The sequence below is a fragment of the Vespa crabro genome, chromosome 24 (genome assembly GCF_910589235.1).
Source record: "Vespa crabro chromosome 24, iyVesCrab1.2, whole genome shotgun sequence".
NCBI lineage: Eukaryota > Metazoa > Arthropoda > Insecta > Hymenoptera > Vespidae > Vespa > Vespa crabro.
Window position 1 is genome coordinate 138,773 of NC_060978.1, and position 21,866 is coordinate 160,638.

The 21,866-nt window shown below is 36.8% G+C and overlaps 1 protein-coding gene across 2 annotated transcripts; it reads right to left on the reverse strand.

Moving 5' to 3' along the window:
- Window positions 1-417: 417 nt before the first annotated feature.
- On the reverse strand, window positions 418-3,687 carry LOC124432228 (forkhead box C1-B). 2 transcript variants are annotated; one of them, XM_046980952.1, is made up of 2 exons: window positions 1,289-3,687; window positions 418-711 (listed from the first exon to the last, which is right to left on the reverse strand). In XM_046980952.1, the coding sequence occupies exons 1-2, from the start codon at window positions 2,878-2,880 to the stop codon at window positions 585-587; spliced, it is 1,719 nt and encodes a 572-aa protein (XP_046836908.1). In that variant the 5' UTR covers window positions 2,881-3,687; the 3' UTR covers window positions 418-584. The 2 variants fall into 2 exon arrangements, with proteins under 2 accessions (XP_046836908.1, XP_046836909.1); XM_046980953.1 differs by having other exon boundaries at window positions 667-711; window positions 1,234-3,687.
- Window positions 3,688-21,866: the final 18,179 nt, after the last annotated feature.

Sequence of the window (21,866 nt, forward strand, 5' to 3'; positions counted from 1 at the left end):
GATTACTTTGAAACCAACGAAATTGTATAAAATGTAAGGACGATTCAAGGACAACGATTATCACGAATGAGTCAAAGCTTCGATGTAGTAACCGTTTAATGAAAAAAAAAAAAAAGAAAAAAAAGAAAGAAAGAGAGAAACAGAAAAATGAAAAAAAGATGAAAAAAAATAAAGAAGCATAATCGATACGTACGAGAGTTTTCTTATTTGATTAATTCGCAGACCATCTGCTCTTCGTTTATTAAAAACATAGGTATTATATTAATGAAATTTCTCCATTTTTTTCTTTTCTGTTTTGTTTTTTCTTTCGTAAAGACAGAGAGAAAGAGAGAGAGAGAGAGAGAGAAATTCCTCGTTATAAAGGACAACGCGAAAATATTTTAATATTGTAACAAGACGGAATATATATCATTTTACCCGACTTTTTTTTCACGACGATAATTTAGATCCCATCTTCAGTTCCAATCTTTGGCGAGTTCCTCCGTCATTGGTATCCATTCTTGCTTGACATAAACCAGACCAGGATCATACTCGTTCTGGTGCTCTTCAAGGCCTCGCTGATGGGGCCTTGAATTTCGGTATTCTCAGTATTTCTGCAGCGTTATCGGCAAATTCCCACTGCTATTAACGGCGTTGCAGTCTTGATAATATCTATGATAGAGCGGTGGAGATGGTGCTGCACCCGTCGAAAGAGGAGTCGATGGGCTAGATCTGAAAATTGCAAGAGATTGAACGTTTTTAAATTAAATTGGTATATGGATAAAAAATAAATAATGTCGTTTCTTTTAAAATTTAACGAAACACATTAATAATAAGAATTTTTATGAACATAATACTCCTTTGAATAATTCATCGTAGGTTGATAAAGGGAAAATTTCATGAACAAATTTTATTGCTTTACAAATAACCTTTGACATTTTAACTTTCTAAAATATGTCATACCCTCTTTCATAGAGAAACGTAGGTAGATATATTATAACATTATTTATGCAATGCTTGAAAGTGCACTGTAATAACAGCATATAACTAGGTAACTACTCGATATTTAAAACATTCACCTATCGTATCATAATATTACAAAATTATGCGCACTGTATAGGTTCTAAAATCATCGATTATCTATCAATGATTGACATTAATTATTTAAAATCTTTGAAATTTTGTTAACACCAGGTACCAATATACAATAATTTTATATATATTATATATTAGAAGAGTCAACGATCGTCGTACCGTAGAAGAAAGTATGGTGCGTTCGTCCGAGTAACCAGATAGAATTGAAATATACCTGTAAAGTTGACAGCTGGGCGACTGAGTGTCCTGATAAATGGGTGCAGCGTCTGGACTAGCAGCTTCTTGATACCACTGTGTATGTGCGGCTGCGGCCGCAGCAGCGGCTGCTGCAGCCGCGGCAGCAGCATTTCCATGATTCCTCGGATTATAATCAGCATGATCCATGATGTAGCCAGGCGTAGGCGCGCAATAGGGCGCGTACATGCCGGTACCGGGTGGCGATGAGTTTCCTCTCGCTACGGCGCTACCGTGAGGGGCGTATCCGGTGGATGCCATCATGGCGGCAACCGCAGCGGTCGTGCTGGTCGTCGTTGTGCACGCCGATGAGTGGGCGTGCGAGTGCGAATGCGAGTGCGGGTGAGAGTGCGAGTGGGCACCGTGAGGATGTTGAAGGGCGTGAGCGTGAGCATGCGGATGTTGTTGACTGGTGCTTTGATCGGCCCGATTATTCATTAGAGCATTTTCCCGGGTCGTCATGAGAGCGTCGACGCTAAATGCACCAGGATCGAGGCCCACCATTGAGACATCCTGAATCGTAGTCTCCTGATGGACCTGATGATGACCCTGATGTACTTGATTCCCAAGAGCCGTCTGAATGACGCTCTGACCTCCGCTAACTGCCGTGTGCGATGGTACGCTTGCCACTACGACGCCTGTTACCGTTGTCTTCGTCTCTTGTTGAATCGGGCTATGTAACAGACCATACTTGCTCTGCACGGCGGCCATGCAGTGATCGTTCACCGGTTCTCTCTTTGGTTTGCACAGCCCAGTCGTAGTCGTACTCGCCGTTGTCGTTACAGTACCACCCTCCATAACACCCGCAACACCACCGATAACACTACCAACACCACCGGCACTAGCACCACCACCACCACCACCACCTCCACTACCGCCGTTACCACCGCCGCCGACCTTTTTTACCGTCGTAGTTTCTATCGACGGCGCAAGGTTTACAATAGCACCGCTGTTTGACTTTACGTCCTCCTGCTGTTGCTGTTGCTGCTGTCCTCGTTTCTCCGTCAATAGACCCTGCCTCTTTAACGCCTCCTCTTTCTCTTTCAAAGCGTCCTTCTTCTTGAATCTCCTACGACGTCTCAAGTAGGAACCGTTGTCGAACATATTGTAACTATCCGGATCGAGGGACCAGTAACTACCCTTACCCGGTTTCTTATCGTCTCGTGGCACCTTAACGAAACACTCGTTCAAACTAAGATTATGCCTAATAGAATTTTGCCAACCTTGTTTATTCTCGCGGTAATAAGGGAAACGTTCCATTATAAACTGATAGATACCGTTTAGAGTGATCTTCTTGTCCGGTGCATTTTGAATAGCCATGGCAATTAAAGCTATATAAGAGTAGGGTGGTTTCACCATGTCCTTACCAGGATGGTGTATGTGTTGCTGCGTTATCCCGGAGACAGGATAACCAGCGGCCGTCGCATATCCACCGTAACGATATTGCTCGTAGTAGCCCGGGGCAGCGCCCACACCCACGCCCACGCCTGGATAGGATGCCGTGCCCATACCCACAGGTACGGCGCTCGCATGACGATAATAAGCATTTTGTTCTCCGAACAACGTGTGCATTCTGATTAACTGATCTTTGACTCTCTCTCTCTCTCTCTCTTTCTCTCTTGACCTTCAACACCTTTTCTTCTACGGACACTCACGCACACATATACACCGTTTTTATTTCCGTTTCTTCGATCAAAGAGACGCTTTTCTTACTGAAATGTCGCTACGATCATTCCTCCCAATATAGACATCTCCCGTTCGTTTTCACCTATTCGACAAACTTGCTCAAAGGAAATATTTCCTTGTCAATGGAAATATTTAACGCTCTTTCTCTCAACCCAGGTTCTCTCTCTCCAAAGATTTAAGACTCTTTTCCTCAAAAATCTTTAAATCCTAAGATTTACAAAGTAAAATCTTTGTGACGTATGATGACATAGATTTCCTGTCCTGTACCTTTCTTTGTACAAGTCATGAGAGAGAGAGAGAGAGAGAGAGAGAGAAAGAGAGAGAGAGAGAAAGAGAGAGAGAGAGAGAGAGAGAGAGAAAGAGAGAGAGAAAGAGAGAGGAAGAGAGAGAGAGAAACAAAAAGAGAGAGAAGAAGAGAGAGAGAGAGAGAAAGGGAGAGAGAGATATATAGCGGAAGGTAACAGTAAAGGCACGCGCGGAAAGTTGCGTGGACGACGTGAGAAAGCCGGTGTAGTGGTCGATGTCGTCCGTAAAGCCGCGCGCGTTGCACCCGCACCGATCGTATTATGATACACAACAGGCCGGAGTTTACCCAACCCCGAGTAAAAACACACTGGGGCCTCGCGAGCGAACCGAGCAGACCGAGAGCGTTCTACGATGAACGCAAGGACGTATGCGCGCGGGCAGCGCGATGCGGACCCCTCTCTGTCACGTAGAAAAATCGTTCTTGGAGCGCGGCCGCGTTAAAGAGCTCCGGTAATGCTTCAAGTCGACTAATGGTGGGGTGCGACGTACTCTGATTGGCTGTAGTTGTACAAGGCAGGACCATACTCGAACGTTTCGGCCAATCACGTGCTGTCTTCTCTCGTGCGCCCTGCCACTACGCCGATGACTTAGAAGAGTTCTCTCTTACTTACCTTGGCCATGCCCATTTCGTCGCACGCACTCACGGTTATTCTATATACATATCTCTCGCAGCGAAGTGAAAAGAACCGTAGAGAGAGTGAGAGAGAGAGAGAGAGAGAGAGAGAGAGAGAATAATGTGTACCAGCCGATAGAATGCCATATCGTACCTCGTGTGCTACCGTACCTTTTTGGAACAATAAGATAGAAAGAAAGAGGGGAGAGAATAAAAGAAAGAGAGAGATAGAGAAGGTGAGAAAGAGTGAGAAAAGGAAAAAGAGGGAAAGAGAGAGAGAGAGAGAGAGAAAAAGAGAGAAAGAGAGTGAGAGAGAAAGAGAGAGTAAGGGAATCTGACGGCACTCATAGGACGCGAATTTTTACGATGGGTCGCTATCCATAGGCCCCTCACGGCTGTCCGATACTTTTTGAGTCTTGTGAAGAATCTACGAGCGACGGATTACATACGCGTGTATACTTACCTATCTACCTAATAATACGAGCTTTCGTTCTTTCTTTTCCTTTCCTCTTATTTCTTTATTTCTTTAACATTTTTTATTTTACTAACCTACTGTATCTACGTTTCCTTTTTCATCTTTCTCCTTTTCTTCCTTCTCGGCTTCTTTTAATTCTTCTGATCATTAACTCGCATAAATCTTTATCTCTTGTAAACGCCCTCGTAATATTTCATATCGGAGTGTCCTGTGTGCAACATTCTATCCTATAGAAGAACAAATAACCAAGTCGTAAATCTTTTTCGTTTATTCGTACACAGTTCGTATTGTCTACAAAGTGTCCGTACATCGAAATCGATCGTGTCCAGTGGTTCATTAAATCTGAGGACGAATGGTTTACGATTAGATTGACGTACTTATTTACCTAAGTACTTACTTATTTATTTACTTACTTACTTACTCACTTACTTTATCTAAGTTGTTATAATGTTCGTAGTCGTGTGTTCTCGCGTGCAAATTTATTTGTGAATCGACATACCTATAAAGGTATACGGAAAAAGAGTCGTGAACGAGTTCAACTGTGCCGTCTACGATATATCTTCTATGTGGAAATAGGTAGTACCTATAATTTGTTTTTTTTTCCTTTTTCTTCTTCTTTCTCTTTTTCTTCATCTTCTTCTTTTTCTTCTGACAATTATCTAAAACGCCCAAGTAATCTTTCTCTTTTTACTCTTATTCAACATAATTATCCTTCAAGATATCCTTGTGTATCGATCATTCATTTCTCCCTATACCTACCTACCTACTTACTTTCAAGTATTTTATGTCTTTATGTACCTGTACCATTTTTACCTTGGTTTTCAATAAATATCTTCAAAAGCAGTAAACCAACTTTTGTTTGGCAAACCATTCGGAAACGCATTAAATCGGTTGATTTATATGACAGCTCGTAGCTAATGCTCAGCTGGCGTTATCGTTCCTTATCGTTGAACTACGGCTCATCGACGTTTAGAAATGAATGACTTATATTTAGTAACATTTAATGAGTACCGTAAAATATAAACGAGCAATGAAATAATTGGTGTTGAAATAAAAGAGAAGAAAAGGAACTGTCACATTTAGATAAACGGAGTTTCAATATCTAGTAAGAATAAAGAGTTAACAGTGATTCTTAAGTAAAACAATTAAAATGAAATAGTCAAACATAAGAATACGTAGGATACAATAGATCCTATAGGTATGTAACGTGTAAGTACTTAGATACTAGTTTATATATTATTTAACATCAAATAGCTAAATATAAAGATATATAAGATTTGATCTAGCACAACTATATTCAACTTTCTTATTTCTCAGATCACATACTTACATATGTTTGCAACATAGTACATTATACTATCATAATATATATAATAATGTAAAAGACAATACTCAAAAGCTAAATGTACCCAAACGTTCACTCAAAAATTAATGTGACTTTTGGCGTTGAGACGAACTATTGACTATTTTAGACAAATCAGGTTTATAATTGCAACATGCTATTCTTAATATATCATCAAGATAAACCGATTTTTTATATACCTATTTATGTTCTTCGCATATTTCATTTTAAAATAGAATTATTCAGAAAGATACGAACAATGTTAACACCAGGTGGGCACATTTTTTTAGGGTCTTCTATTTTTCAGGCACTAATTTCCAAAAAATATGAATATTTTAGGCCGTGTATTGAGTGTGATCGTTCCAACATATCAGTCGTATCGCTATAAATAAAATTATTTATCGATAGGTATCGATAGTTAGGATGTTATTTTAAAAATAAAATATCGTAATATTCTTTCTTGAACATATTAGTTATTAGGAATTTCAATTTTTATAACAGAATCGGAAAAAATTGAAGGAGATGATAAAAGGTGAACCGGAAGAGAACCGTTTTCTCGCCGCGAGTAGTATAGATAGGTAGGTAATCCGTAGACGAACGAACTCGAGAAAGCTCCCTCGGGAAAGCAGAGTAGGAGAGTAGCGGAGTTATTGGAAGAAGAGGGACCGAACGAGACGAGAGATTCAATTTGGCGTCTGTTTTTCTAAGGGTTCGACTCCTGCCTTGCGAAAACACTCGATGGGACACCTCGTCTCCGTCTTGAAGAGTCTCCTGCTCCTTCGCGAATCCTACGAAGCACTATCCGGGTTCCCGGAACGAGTTCGATCGTCCCTTCGTTCCACTTTTCCATTTCTACCCTCTCCTCTCTAAAATGGTAGAGATACCTACGTATATATGATGTACGTATATGTGTGTACGTCACTATAGTATTTCGCAAACTATCGACTCTCTTAAACAAAGGAACATTGGAGTATGACATTATTATTGAGATAAAGAAAATGGGATGTATAGAATGAGAAGATAAACATGTTTACTAGATACTACGTGCTGAATGAGTGTATACGCGAAGAAGAAAAATTTCATTTAAGATTTAAAGAACGTAGGATATATACAAAGGTTACTTATATTATTTACACTACACCAAACTGTATAATATAACTGTAAACTTTGCCTCTTATATCATTAATAATCTACATACAAGCAAACGGTTGATGAGACATTAAATGATAGAAATAAAATGTAGAAGAAAAAAGATGAAATTTATCAAACATCCAAAGAAAAAATGAACGAGGTCGTGATTAAAATAAAAAAATTAATGTCGTAGATTTAAGAAATGGTAGAGTGGAGTGAAAAAAAAATAATGAAAAGAACTTTTTATATCGAAATCATTGTTTGCTTCCCCAAGATACTTTGTGGCAAAGAAAGGATAATAGGTCTTCAAGATTCTGCCCTTTGAATCTTTCTTCTCCGTTTCTACCCTATTTCGTAGCCGCCGGCCAATAGAAGTTGCTTGGCTGCAAAATGCTTTCGAAGACGTTCCAATGAAACTTTAATTGTCTTTTGCTTGCATTCTATCCCAGATCGTTGTCTCCCCGAAGCCATCATTCGTAAAACAACGAAATATAATGCCTCTTACTTTCTTACGTACCTTTTGCCTTTCTTCTTTCTTTTTCTTTTTCTTCTCTGTTCGAATGACTTCGTTAAGAAAGAAAAATAATAATTACAAACGTTAAGTAAAACGTGACGTCAATAATCACTCGCGCGTAAATGAGTACATAGATAGATAGGTAAAAAAATATTGTAGATAATCTATTTATACTGAAAAATTCATTCTCGACGCTCACAATAGCTATATCCAAGTATAGATCAGAGGGATTAAAAAAAAAAAAAAACGAGAAGGGGACAAAATAAAGGAAATTTCTGAAAATCAACAGATCCCACGTTAAGGCTTAATCCCAAATAATTTCGATTAGGTTGGTACCTATGTACTCGGAGATAGAATTATCGAGAATCTTCCCCCATTGATCTTTTTCTTAACTTCGGAATGTAACCGGATTTACTTAAGCGACGTTAAGTTTAATAAAGCTATGCCTTGACGAAGTAAGGTTCGCCCATAATCGGGATTAGCTCGATTCGATGAGGGCGTACACAATGCGATTTGCATATTTTCTGTAGCCGCAAGCAACTATCCCGATTTAAAGTACCAACGGGATATATCGCATAATCATGAAAATTTGACCGCTTTGATATCGTCGTTAGAGTTACGTTGTATACGCATTGTATACCTATCTCTCCTAAACCTTTCCCTCCCTTCCCCTGGAAAGGTTTTTCCCTCCGAGTGTTTACGGGATTTCGAAAGCAGGCAAAATAAACTTTTTCTCCTCCTTGACCTATCTTACGTAGCCATCTTATGTTAGCGATCGGAGTCATCTGCGGATACGAAGAAGACTCTTTTTTCGTCCAAAAACAATAAACCAGGCTGGTTTTCGATGAGACCGCTAACTCGCGGCCATCTCGTACCGATCTTCTTCTTCTTCCAAAGACATACCGCCGTTACGTCACACGATCTGTCGAGCAGTTAACCAAAGCAGAACCTCTGACGCAAATATCCCGCGAATAACTTACAGTAGATTATCTTAATTATAATTATTCGATTTAATTAATTGCCTTGTATTGGCTATATTTTTCCTAATAATTAACACGATTGACATGGAGAACTGGAATTAGGTATAGTTTATTACATAATAATCCATTTAGGTGTATTCAATTTTTGATTCTTGAATAACCTACAATTTTTCTTGGCTGTCGATTAACAGTTAATAAATTTTTCCAACGTCAAGTAAAGATACAATTGAATTAATCTCTTTAGTTTCATATGAATCGACTAAATATGAAATATATCTACGTGGTATCACCTTTAAGGAATGTTCAACAATGATCGTTTAATTACAAAAATATTTCATTATGATCGTGAATATTTTGTCACGTAGTTTCATTTAAATACCTATCAAAATATCTATATTTAAAAGGAAACAAAACTCGCGTTGCCATTCGAATATAAAAGGTGCAAGTTAGGGAGTTAAAACAATAAATATATCTTACCAGAGAAATCTAATTAGAGAAATAAGTGTACTACGTAAAATTGACAGGCGAGGTAACAAAATCTGTGGTTAAATCCTTCAATCGGATTAACCGAAGTAGGAAGACTCGCGTCCGGCGGCTTCATCTCCGTATGTTTCTTGTCTAGTCCTCCTCACGAGTCCTAGAACGATGTTTACATAGCGATGAAATTTAATTCTTGAGACCTCCGAACTACTCGTGTAAACCAATACTCGAGGAGACGTAGGGCATAGAACGCAAGCTTCGCCGGAATAATATTCACCGCAAAAAAAAAGGTGTAACGTTTGGTGATGCCGCGTCAAGATGTCGTTTCCGTTGTATAAGTCAAGTAAAGAATCGAGCGACAAGCGTTTCTTATTCCAATGACATGCGGAACTGTATTATTTTCTCATTAGCAGCCAATTGAAAGTTGAAAAATTTTATATTAAGCAAGTTTTAATAACAAATATCGATACTGTTAATTAATACGGATATCTAGTATTTCATAAGCCTTATTCATCTATGAATAATATTGATATTTTTTGCAAAAATTTAGCGAAAGAGTTGCTTGATAATCATAAAATTCAATTCAATCCGGGACCTGTAGAAAAGTACGATTTATGTATTCGGATGAAATATTGATATTTTTCTATTTAAAAATTAAATTTATCTTGTGGACAGATAGATATCTAGAACGTAAATGTTCGTTCAAGGAAGAGTCAATGGAAATGAATGAAATCGAGTTTAAAAAAAATTTTCAAGTCAACTTCTTTGACAAAACGATGCTTCTTGACAACTACAAAAATCGCGAATAATCTCTTGCACGATTTGGGGCTTTCATAAAGCTTCTCGATGTTTACACGCATCTACGTATATACATATACCTACATATACCTACCTATCTACGTACGTACACACCAATTCTGGGTCGTATCTCTCTTGCAGTCATCCATCGGTTTACCCGACGCGGCTCCTTGCACGCGTTTACTTACAAGAATATGACCTGCACGCTGCGATACGATCGCGCATAAAGATAACAAACAGATCGATGCAGCGCCTGCTGTTTCTCACGTTCTCGCCGTCGGAGAAAAATAGGCATATAATCTGGTTAGCATTAGAGAGAGAGAGCTACTCCAACATTTTTCTTAGCTTTTCTTCGTTTCAACGATGTGGGATCGATATCGAATATCACAGTATAACCGTGGTCTACGATCCGACCAAAAATCGAACTCGTTATTTTCCCATATTTCCCTCTCTTTCACAAAACAGAAAGCGAGATAGAAAGGGAGTAAGAGAGAGAGAGAGAGAGAGAGAGAGAGAGAGAGAGGGAAAGAGAGAGAGAGAAAGAGAGAAATAGAGAGAGAAAAACTTTTCTCGTTCGAGGCTAAAACGAGAAACCTGCTCGTTGCCGATAGGATTGAGCCTGGCAAACGCGAAGCAAGGAGGGTTACGGGGGTGGCATCATTCCCTCTATCTCTTGCTTTTTCCCTCTCTCTCTCTCTCTCTCTTTCTCTCTCTCTCTCTCACTGCTTCTCTTTCTCTCTCTCTCTGCTTCTCTCTCTCTCTCTCTCTCTCTGAAAAGGACCGAAGTGGAATTCAAGCGAACAATGCATACCCGTTGGCAATTTCACGCGACAAGTCTCACCATCAGCATATCAATGGGCCCGGAGGATTATCTGGATGTGCAGTGATATTCCGCGGTTGGCTTCGACAGATAGGGTTGCGTATTGCTAAACCCTCAACGGCCAAACGTGCATGACCCAACCCGGAAATTCAAACTTACGCGGCTTTCTTTCCTCCCGTAAAATTTATTTTCTTTTATTATTCGACCATGATTCGGATAAGTAGCACGAAAAGTAGGTAGTCATAGTTGTATCGGTGTGTCAAAGTTGTAATACTATTCGGTGGATATAACTTAACTTTAAATTCAAAATACAATTTGCATGAGTAACTAATGTGCTTAAGAATTCAACTTCATTTTTAATGGGTCTTTAATTATTATACGTGGGTACAATAAATCGTAAAAATATTTGTTAACATTTTGAAAGTTAACTTTTTTTAGATTGAATAAAGAGAAAGTATGATTTAGAATTTTATGTACCGTTTGAAGGATTTGGAAAATTTATGAAAGAAACAATAGTTTCTAACCACAATAGAAAATATGAAATAAGCTTTTTAAAGGTTTTTCTCGTATATTATTATAGAAAAAAAAAATCGAATACTTAGATATATTCCTTTTACACGTCAGGTTTATTCTTTATTCTTTAAACATCTTAAAAATCAATGAATTACATTTGTAACATAAATTTTTAAAATCGTTACTATATTACCATTATATCGTAAAACTTATCATTTTATTGAGATTAAAAGTACATATTAGAAACGTTTATACGTATTCGAAAAAGATAACAATCAATTGAGAAGATAATATCTCTCGAAACATTTGAAAGTAATGGCAACCAAACTATAATACTTCCAAGCCGAAGATAAATCAATGATTACAAAACATTGTTATCAATTCACACAGATATTGTTTCTTTAGTATAATACGTAATCGTTATTAAGATAACGAATTGATAAAACTCTTTGACTTCATAAAGTTTTTTCATCATGGTCTAGTGAAAATGTCGCGCACGTATAATTATACAAATCTGTAAGGCATAATTTTTCTCCATGGAAATGAGATAACAAAGTAAGAGATAATAGATAAAAAATGAATCTACTTCTTTCGTGAAATTGGTTAGAACGTTATTATCGATTGTTTTTACGTCGTTACTATGAACACTTGATAAAATCTGGAAAATTTGTAAGTGTTACGACATAATCGACTATCTTTTCCCTATCTACCTGTCGACTTTTAGACAAGCGAAAACAAAAGGATCTCTCGTGCGTATCGAGCACATGGAGAAATCATTATGCATACATACAATGCGAATTGTAGAATGGAGATTAAGTGGAGCATACAATAATGCAGCCTGACTCTCGTTGGTTTGCATGAAGAATAGACCATTGGCTTATATTCATTACTTTCGAAAAGCAAAAGACTGGATACGAATATTGTTCTACAAATGTGTTCTTTTTACACTACCGACAGTGGTGAAAATTTAATGTTCGAAGGCAACGATAAAGACGTTGACGGTAGCAACTTAATTTCGTTCTCTTGGTTCAAAACGCGATACAAAGGGACTGTACGAAATATTTTCATTCGAGATTAGCGACGTGTTATAACGTGTCCGATTTGCTCTTGGGATGCAAACAAACGCGTCATAGAAACGTCTACGTTGTCCTCTTTTCGTCGTACAGCGCCGGGTAAGGCAGTTTATTTATCTTGAAAACGTATCAACCGCATTTCCTTCCTCATTGTCTGCCTTAAAGAAATAAATTCAGCCGGTGGTGAATCCGTTCGGATAACGTTCCGAATTCTCTCTCTCTCTCTCTCTCTCTCTCTCTCTCTCTCTCTTTCTCTTTTCCTCTTTCGAACATCTTTGACTTGTCCCCTCGATCAGAAAATAAAAGAAAGTAAAACGATACATTTTTATTTCCTAAATTACAATTACTTATTTCGTCTTCACCTTTTATTACTCTATTCCTATTTTGTATTAAAGATAAACTAGTGATCCGTTAATTTTCTTTTTATTCGTACATAGAATACCTACTGTTACTTTTTATATGCAATAACCTATAAATATTTATATATACTTATATATTTTTTTTATATAGGTACATATCTATTTCAATATATACATTTATATTACATATAAAAATATTTGTTAATCTATATACAAATAATATAGATATTTATATTGTTTATTAATATATTACTTATGTTCCGTATAAAAATATTTGCCTATGAGAATTGATATCGATAATCTAAGATTTATATTATCTATTGAAATACGAACAATTTCTTTTTTATCGATCTTAACAAAATTCATATTTATATCTTTATTCGTTGTATATTTCATTAATTAAATCACGTATACCATATGATAGATATATTTCTTTGATATCGCGAGTATCGGTTATTCAACCGATTAAAGTTCAACCTACTGTCAAAGTTCGAGCACGCAACCCGGATGCAAAGCTTCAGTCAAAATGAAGAGACTATGCGTGCCATGGGTACGGCTGCTGCTGCAACGAAGAAGAAGAAGATAATAGCCATAGAGAGGTATAAACGGTGAAAGCGCCGGTTTCCTCGTGGGCGGGTAACGCGGCTAATTCCGACTGTTTGGTTAGCAAGCATTTAAGGTTTGTCTTGGCCGTTGCTTCGTGTCTTTTAGACAGCCGATCTGTGTTCCGACCAAACGAAACGGAAGCTAAACGCTCACGCTACCGAACGATGAGGTGACGAGCCGACGACTTTTCATCGTCGTCGTCGTCGTCGTCGTCGTCGTCGTCGTCATTGACGTCGATGACGACGACGATGTGAACGTACCTTGTCACACGCTTGCGTTTGATTAACTTCGAACTTATCGCGTTTTTTATTTTTTATCTCTAGTAAATAACATTTTAAAAAGATGATCTCGAAAGATAAAATGGTATTAAGTAGATCTGATATCAAAGTCTTAGATTATTTATTAAATCTATGATAATTAAGAAAAATTGTCCATTCGATTCTACGATTCTATCTAAGTAAATATATCTATGATACAATGATATTGATCAAATTTATTCCATCCTACGAAAGTAATAAATGTCCACAGGAAGATACCAATGTAAAATCTTTCTTATTTCATTTCACTTTTCGATTATCTCTCCTGTCTCAAAGGAAATACTATTTCTAATTTTCTTTTTCTTTTCTTTTCTTTTTGTTTTTTCATTTCGATAAACAACACGTATAAGTGTACATACTTTATAGTCGATAACCGTAACCGATTGCAAGTAAACGCATGTATTCTATGTGCATACGCATCCCCGACTATGTACGAGTATGTAACTATGTATGTAGGAAACTTATATACATGAGCCGAGCGTACAACCCTCCGTTCGCATAGGGCACAAAAGATTTAGAGAAGTTGCGGCTGAACAAACATTGTCGGCATAGTAAACGCACGCTCCTCTTCTTCTTCCTCCTCCTACACCTCTTCTTCTTTTCCTTCTTCTTCTCCTTCATCTCCCGTTGCCCTTTTCCTATATACGAACTCTCGTTTGGATCTTTCCACCTAAATTCTCTAAAGTATCGCACGCTGTGAGCTTCTTTCTCTCTCTCTCTCTCTCTCTCTCTCTCTCTCTCTCTCTCTCTCTCTCTCCTTCCCCTCTTTCCTCTTTAAAGTCGAACAAATCATCCATTAACGTCGTGCCGATCGTTATTCTTAGACGTGCCGAGTAACGAGATATAGGCGGCGCCTCTCTCAGAAGGCTCTCGCAAATCGTTCGATCAAATCTCTACGAAGTTCCTTTTAATCGGTAAAAAGATATAAATTAATCCCTGACTTGGCAGATATGTATGTGTGTATGTGTCGTATTGCGAAAATTGACGATGAAAATGGGACGCATGAAAATGATGCTTGTTGTTATTTTATGCTATGGAAGGACCGAGCTCTATTCTTTCTCTCTCTCTCTCTCTCTCTCTCTCTCTCTCTCTCTCTCTCTCTCTCTCTCTCTGTCCCTGTCCCTTTCTATCGTTTAAACCGATTTGCACATTGGATGCATTCTCAATTCCTCGAACAACGAACAATTTCATATGCCATATCTCAACAAGCTTAGCTTCTCGATCTTTTTGATTTTTCTTTTTCCTCTAGCGAGCAAATTCATTTTCTACAGTAGATTTTATACAGGATGTCCATGGAAAATACGATTTTTTATAAATAGAAAAGTTTTCGATTAAAGGAATAATGTAAACGATATAAGTCCTATCGTAATCATATGAGAATAATTTAATAAGGGTGATAATCATGCAAAAAAGAAAACGATTAAAAATATTAATAATAATAATTATTATTGTATAATTTGAAAAGATAAGATATACTCCCTGCTGTAATATCGCTAAGATAAACACAAACAGTATATCACATCTATGTAAATTGTTGATTCATTATATTAATTCAACAATGATCACAAAATTAAATATTCTAAGTGGATATATATTGATACGGTTGATAATATCTTCCGATTCGTTAAACACATTCGCTAATACACGCTTCGTAATATTTGATAATTTAATTTAAGTTGAATTTATTATCTTTGAATAATTCCTTCGGTTTATCTTATATCATCATCGATTATCAGGATACTTAAAGAAATTTTTTTTAGTTATGAATAAGTATAAGAAATATTTCAATCGAATGTAAAAATATTGATTACGATCGAACTATCTTCTAGAAAGTATCAATTCGAGTTTAACTAAATTTCGCGGAATATTAAATTTACTCATGTAACAGAATCATATATTATATTTTATTATGCGGATAAACCTTCTAAAGATCCTTTAGAAATGTTGGTGTCTTATCTTCATTAGATACGTGAAACGCACGAACTCTGTCTCTCTCTCTCTCTCTCTCTCTCTCTCTCTCGCTCTCTGTCTCTCTCTCTCTCTCTCTTTCTCTCTTTCTATCTTTCTCTCATTCTTAGCTTCTGGTTCCTGGTACGCGAGAAACGTAAGAAAGAGAGAGACACCCTTCGTTCGGTACGTAATAATAACGCGTTTCTCTTGGTATGTACACCGACGCAACAGAGCTATAACGATTTTAATAAATTTCCTTCTCGCTGAGCTGCAACAACAGGGCGTATGAATTAAGAGAGCCGCTACGGTGCTTGGATAAACATCTCGAATTAGGTACCGAATTCTTTTTCATCCCTCCTCGTCGAGAGGAGAGACTTTACGACTTCGGTATGCTCACGAGCATTCACGTGAGTCAAACGTCCACGTATGCATGTACGGCGTCTTCGCGAATATCTTTGACACTTGGTTATTTTACGATCAAGAAACTTTTCTTTACAGAATGCAATATCTATAAATTCTAAGTAAAAACTTTATAATCCTGACGAAATTCTTTACCGAACAATAATAAATTCAACGAAGATGTCTTAATACAGATAATATTTGTGACATTAATTAATTTTAAAAATGTTTCTTTCTTTTGTTGTTATCAATTTATACTGCGATTTTTGCATGTATACACATTAAATTTAAATTATATATTATCAGGTAACTAACTCTGTATAGGAATAGATACATATTCAAAACAAGCATTCATTTAACATATTTACATGTGTTAGTTTGATAAATTTATATTGATTAGAAAATTTTGTAAGATTTAATGTGAATAATATTAGGATGTATCGATCCAGTAGCGGATTTACGTACGGGCGATGAAGATGACTGCCTGGGGCCCCGTAAGAAACGGATCTCCCACACGACGATGTAAATTTATATTATATAATAAATTTAATTTAATATCTATTAGCCGATGTACCATTTTTATTTCTATATTTTCGGCTATAATCGTATTTTTATTTCTATATATTCGGCTATAATGTATTTATCTTTTTACCTTTATCATGAACAATCGAAGCAAAAAAATATAGATATATCGTGCACAATTATTGATTTAATTTAATGCAATCCCAAATATTTGTAACGCTCTAAGCCCTATGAAGACTAAATACGCCAGTGCATCTATCCTTACATGAATCGTATCCTTCAAAAATTACGTCTAATTTCTTAACACTCACATAGATAAGTACTTATTCTTTACTTAAATACCATCATGTTTGTTATTTTTTCTTTGTATCTTAATCCTAACTATGCGTTATTGTTAAGTAAGAACAAGTAGGTAAACTTCTTTGTTCGATCGTACGAAACGAATCATAGTTCGGTTAACGTTCGTTCAAACGAAGAATTCAATGTTCGAGGAGCAAGTACAACCTAGAAAGATCAAACGAAATAGTATTTCTGAAGGGCTACATAGATACATAGACTACGAACTATTCCGGTGGTCTGCTCGAAATCTCCAGGACGAATGTACGTGATTCTTATTGCTTTCATGAAAAGAACGAGATCCAAGTTCTCGGTATCGTCCACGGGGCATTATTGCTCGACCTCGATCGTTTCATCGATGACAAAAGATATATTTTTCCATCTTTCTCTTTCTCTCTCTATCTCTCTTTCTCTCTTTTACTTTTTCTCCTTTTACGAACGTTATTGGAAAACTCCGCACGCACGTAGCAAACGATTCACCTGCTCATTCCCGTCGCACTGTAAAACGTGACGAAAAGTTTCATGAAAGATCGACTATGAAGGATATAACTTCGAATATCTTGTCGTAATAATAGAGATTTCGATAAATGTTAAGATTACTTAACATTTTCACGCTTATCTATTATACATATATTTTTTCTGTAATATTTACATATGGATACGTAAATTGGAATATGAAATTTTAAGAATGCTCCCGAACTTGTAGATAATTTTATAGACTCATTTAACATTTTTTCATACGACAATATCTTTCATATCGTTCGATAATTATCATTTATCTTTCGAATGACCCAAGATATCTGAGATAACATCTCAATTATATGATATACATAGATAAATCTAGGAATAATACTTGATCGAAAAATAATACTTAAATGCAACAGAGTACTACGTCGAGTGGATTTAAAATTATATTAGGAGTTTGAAGTAATTTATGATAGCAAAAAAAAAAAGAAGAAAAAGAAAAATTATTTCTAACAATAAATTCTAGTCGAACGTATGAGATTTTTTCTTTTTTTTTTTTTCTTTTTTCTTTCTTTTTCGTTGTCTCTCTTTGGCTAGAATCGCCCAGCATCTTTTTGAGATCCAAGTTACAGACAGGTGCGCGCACCTTCACCCGCGGATATTATTTCTGTCAACCGTCCCGTGTTTATCCGCATACATATTTGACGATCTCCCTCCTCCCTCCCCTTCCCCTCCCTCCATCCCTTCTCTAATTCACTGTCTCGTTCTCTTGGTCAGGTACACGACGTGCGGATCGCGGTAGTCGAGCAGCGAGAGTGTTGCTCGAAGAAGCGATCTTTGTCGCGTGAAATAACATTTAGGCCGGATCCAAATACCATGGCTTGTTAAACTATTCGACTCTCTTTCGCGTTAAGATTACTTTCCTAACTGCATAGAGCCTAGGATCGCTGACTGTGCCTATACATTCGGTTGGAAGTAGTCTCAGCCGTTGTAAACTTTGTTAACTTTCGTCTCGAGATACGACCACTCGTCCATTACTCTCTTATTAAAGGTCCATCATCGATGCTTGAGTACACCTATGCTACTTGATAATTGAAAACTCCAAAACTGCGATCCCAACGTATGAACGAATAAACTAAGAGAAATATTTATTTTCTTTTTTTTTATTTGATAATATTTACGAATATATATATATATATATATATATATATATATATATATATATATGTATGTATGTATGTATGTCTATAGTAACAAATAATGAATATAATTAACGTTAAGGTAGAACACAATACGGTAGACGCGAATGAATAAACTTGTATCTACGACATATGTATTTAATATATAGTTGGTAGTATCACAATATTTGATATTTGATGCAGCTTCATATAAGTAAGTATATGAAGGTTGGATAGTTTACATAAAACGTATTACTAGAATCGAAAAATCGTTTCTATGTCGAACGTATGTTAAACGTGTTATCTATACACAATAGTTTTTTAATATTGAATGTATTGTCTATACATAATCAGTCTATAATTGTTACTTGACCAGTGTAATGTTTCATCCATTAATTCTAATTGTAAGATTAAAATTAATCCGATAAAACAATTTGCAAGAAATTTACTAATATAAGTTCGATAACTTGACTGTATACATAAATACTTTTATTTTCACCTAAAATGACGAAAAAACGAAAATTTATTCTAAACGACAATATTTGTCTCTTTTTTTTTCTTCTGCCCTCTCTACTTAAATACATGTATATATACATATCTATCATCCATCTATCTTCTCGGCACTCGAACCTTATTTTTTGTTTATGTTTTACTTTTTTTTTTTTTTTTTTATTCAACGCCTTGTATACCTACTGATGTTTTTAAACGTACCTATAGCGAAGTAGGTATCAGCGTTCGATTAAACGAGGCAGCTTGCACTTGCACGCACACACATGCGCACATGTATGTTCTAATACGCAGAAGCGTCGACAAGTACTTACTTACTTATCGTTAGCCATGCGACTGATGCGACTCGGTCGATATGTGGTCGCAATAAAGGGTGTGGCGTTCGAGGAGCAAAAGCTCTCTCGTTCCAGCTCCTTTATCCTACCATTGGCTGTTGCCAGGTGTGGAGAATGGCGGAGCTCGTTGGCCGGTATCGGCCCTCGTCTCGCTACGATGCCTACGTGCGTTTGTGCGCGCGCAAACACTCCTATTTTCCTACCTACATGTATAATAGAAATGATGAAGTTAAAGTACAAAAGGATTCCTCAATCGATCATTCGATTATTATCTGAATATCATTCGAAAGATAATATCATTCAACTAATATTGTATATTAATAGAAAAAGAAATAATATAATTAGTTACTCCTCTAATTTAAATTCTTTTATTTTTCATTTCATTAAATCGTGACAATCATGCTTATTTATTGAAATAATCTTTATATTTTAATATAAAATTTATTATAAAATTGTTTTCAAGTTTAAAGTTAAAAGAAGTACATTAAATGGTTGGTGCAATAACTTAAGTTAACAGAAAAAATATTAACTCTCCGTTCACGTAAATTATCGTCTATCTATTTATATTTTATACATTTCTAAATCGTGCAATTAGTTTTAAAATGAATTCGAATAATGTGTCTATATCTGTAACTATTTTGTATAACTATAATTCTATATAGATCGTGTGAGAATGATATAAATAAGATATTGAAACAGTATCTACAATATATATTTATAATTAAATCACTGTCTTATACTTTTGAATTTCAAGAATGGAATTTTTTTTTAAATCGATCAATGCGTAAAGTTCATGCCACAACGACAAGAGACAACACAACGATTACGTTCCTCCTGAATGAGGCTTAAACCGACATCAGCTTAATGGATACACGTGTTGGAAGTATTTTAGATCGGCGGCTTCTCGTACGAGAGAGCAATGCCACATCAAGCCGGTGATGTTCTCGGAAGATTGATGAGCCGTGTTTACCGCTAACTAACTTGCGTGCCTGATGAACGTCGAAATAACGACGTTCATCGTAGCCGTAAGGGCGATGTATCGCGTCTTCTCTAGAACCGAGAAAAACGACTAGGACGATGGATACGACGTGCCGACAAATTGTCCGAATTCCAGAACACTTTGTGGGATCGGTAAATACTCGAAGGATGAGTCCACAAAAGTAAATAAGTGACTGAGTATGTAGATGGCTAATATTCCTTTTTTACGTTTGATCGTCGCGATTTGATTAAAACATAAAACATGAAAATGATTATGAACGTCGATAAATTTATCAAGTTGTGAAAGTGATGTAAAGAAGAAAACGAAGAAAAAAAAGAAGAAAAAAAATAAAAAAGAGAAAAAAAGGTAAATGGATAAAAAAGGAGGGGAAGATGAAGAAGAAAAAAAGAAATTTGTTAGAATAGATGGCCAGGGATACATAGATCTACTTTCTCCGGAGGTGGCAACGAGCCTTCGTCCCGGATTAGTCTTGCGTCAAGCCACAAAACCAGCCTCTTCTTGGGCTTCGCCGTACGATGAAGAAACGGAGGTTATTCCTGGTTGAACAAACACTGGAATGGGTCGCGTGCGCCTCCCACATATTTATAGATTTTATCTCTCTTTGACTTGGCTGTGCGGCGTAGGCGTACGGCTACTGGCCCGTGTGCGGTACGGAGAAGGGAAAGAGAGAAAGAGAGAAGAAAAAGAAAGAAAAAGAAAGAGAGAGAAAGAAAGGTGACAGAGGAAGATAAATCGTTGAAGAATCGCGTCAGAATCGCGATAGGAATTATATCGACAAATGTGAATGTTAAGATATTGATATCAAAATCAATATCACGTCCCATAAGTATTGATATCTTTAAAATTAATAAATATCGATTAATGAATTAAAATCTGTTCAATAAACATTTTCAATAGTACGTTCTTATATGTAAGACAATGAACAAAGACAATGAACTTTTATAAAGGAATATCCTTTATATTGAATTACTTTATACTAAAACTATATTATAATTTGTTTACTTTCTAATTAAAAGGTTAAAGGAAGATTGACAAAATCGACAGAAAGTATCAATATCAATATAACTAGGGAGCGAGTATGCAAATTCTGAAAAGTCCCTCGTGAAAAGGGAAAGAGATGTAGGAGGGGTGAGAAAAAGGCGGGAGGGTATCGAAGAGACGGGAGACAAAAAGGAAGAAAGAGAAAGAAAGATAGAGAGAGAGAGAGAGAGAGAGAGAGAGAGAGAGAGAGAGAGAGCTTAAGCATTCGTCGGAGTGCAGCAACAATGGCAGCATCCCCATCTGTAGAAACGTCACCGAGCGAGAATCGGCCAATTGTTCGATCGTCTCGCACTGTTATTTTTATAATTCACCGCCTCAGCATCACCCCACTTCTCTTTCGCTCTTGTGACTATAGTGTTGTTTTTATTGGCTACATTTAGGGAAGCAAAGAGAGTATAAGCGGAAAAGAGCGAACGGATGGACGGACGGACGAACGAACGAACGAACGAGCGAGAGGAAGAAAGAGAAGTGAAGGGAGAAAGAAAGAGAGAAAAAGACAGATAGAAATGGATAGAAGAGGAGAGAGAGAGATACGAAAAGTGCCGGTGGGAATGGCGTGTTGTTTCATCTCTCCTGCCACTACGGTCCGTCTATTCTATCGTAGTGGTCTAGAATCTAACTAAGCCGTTGGCTAGGATAGGTCAGATCGAAGAGAGAGAGAGAGAAGAGTAAAGAGGAGAGATGTGAACGGTGAAAAGGTAGCAAAGAGAGAGAAAGAGAGAGAGAGAGAGAGAGAAAGACAGAAAGAAATAGAGAGATGGGGGTTGACAATACCACAGTCACCCAATGTTATTCCAACACGAATTCCCTCT

Excerpts from the sequence above, each read along its gene's own strand:
- LOC124432228 (XM_046980952.1), bottom strand. The coding sequence starts at position 2,880 with ATGCACACGTTGTTCGGAGAACAAAATGCTTATTATCGTCATGCGAGC. Across the intron at positions 712-1,288 it reads CCCAGCTGTCAACTTTACAG|ATCTAGCCCATCGACTCCTC; the intron begins GTATATTTCAAT and ends TGCAATTTTCAG.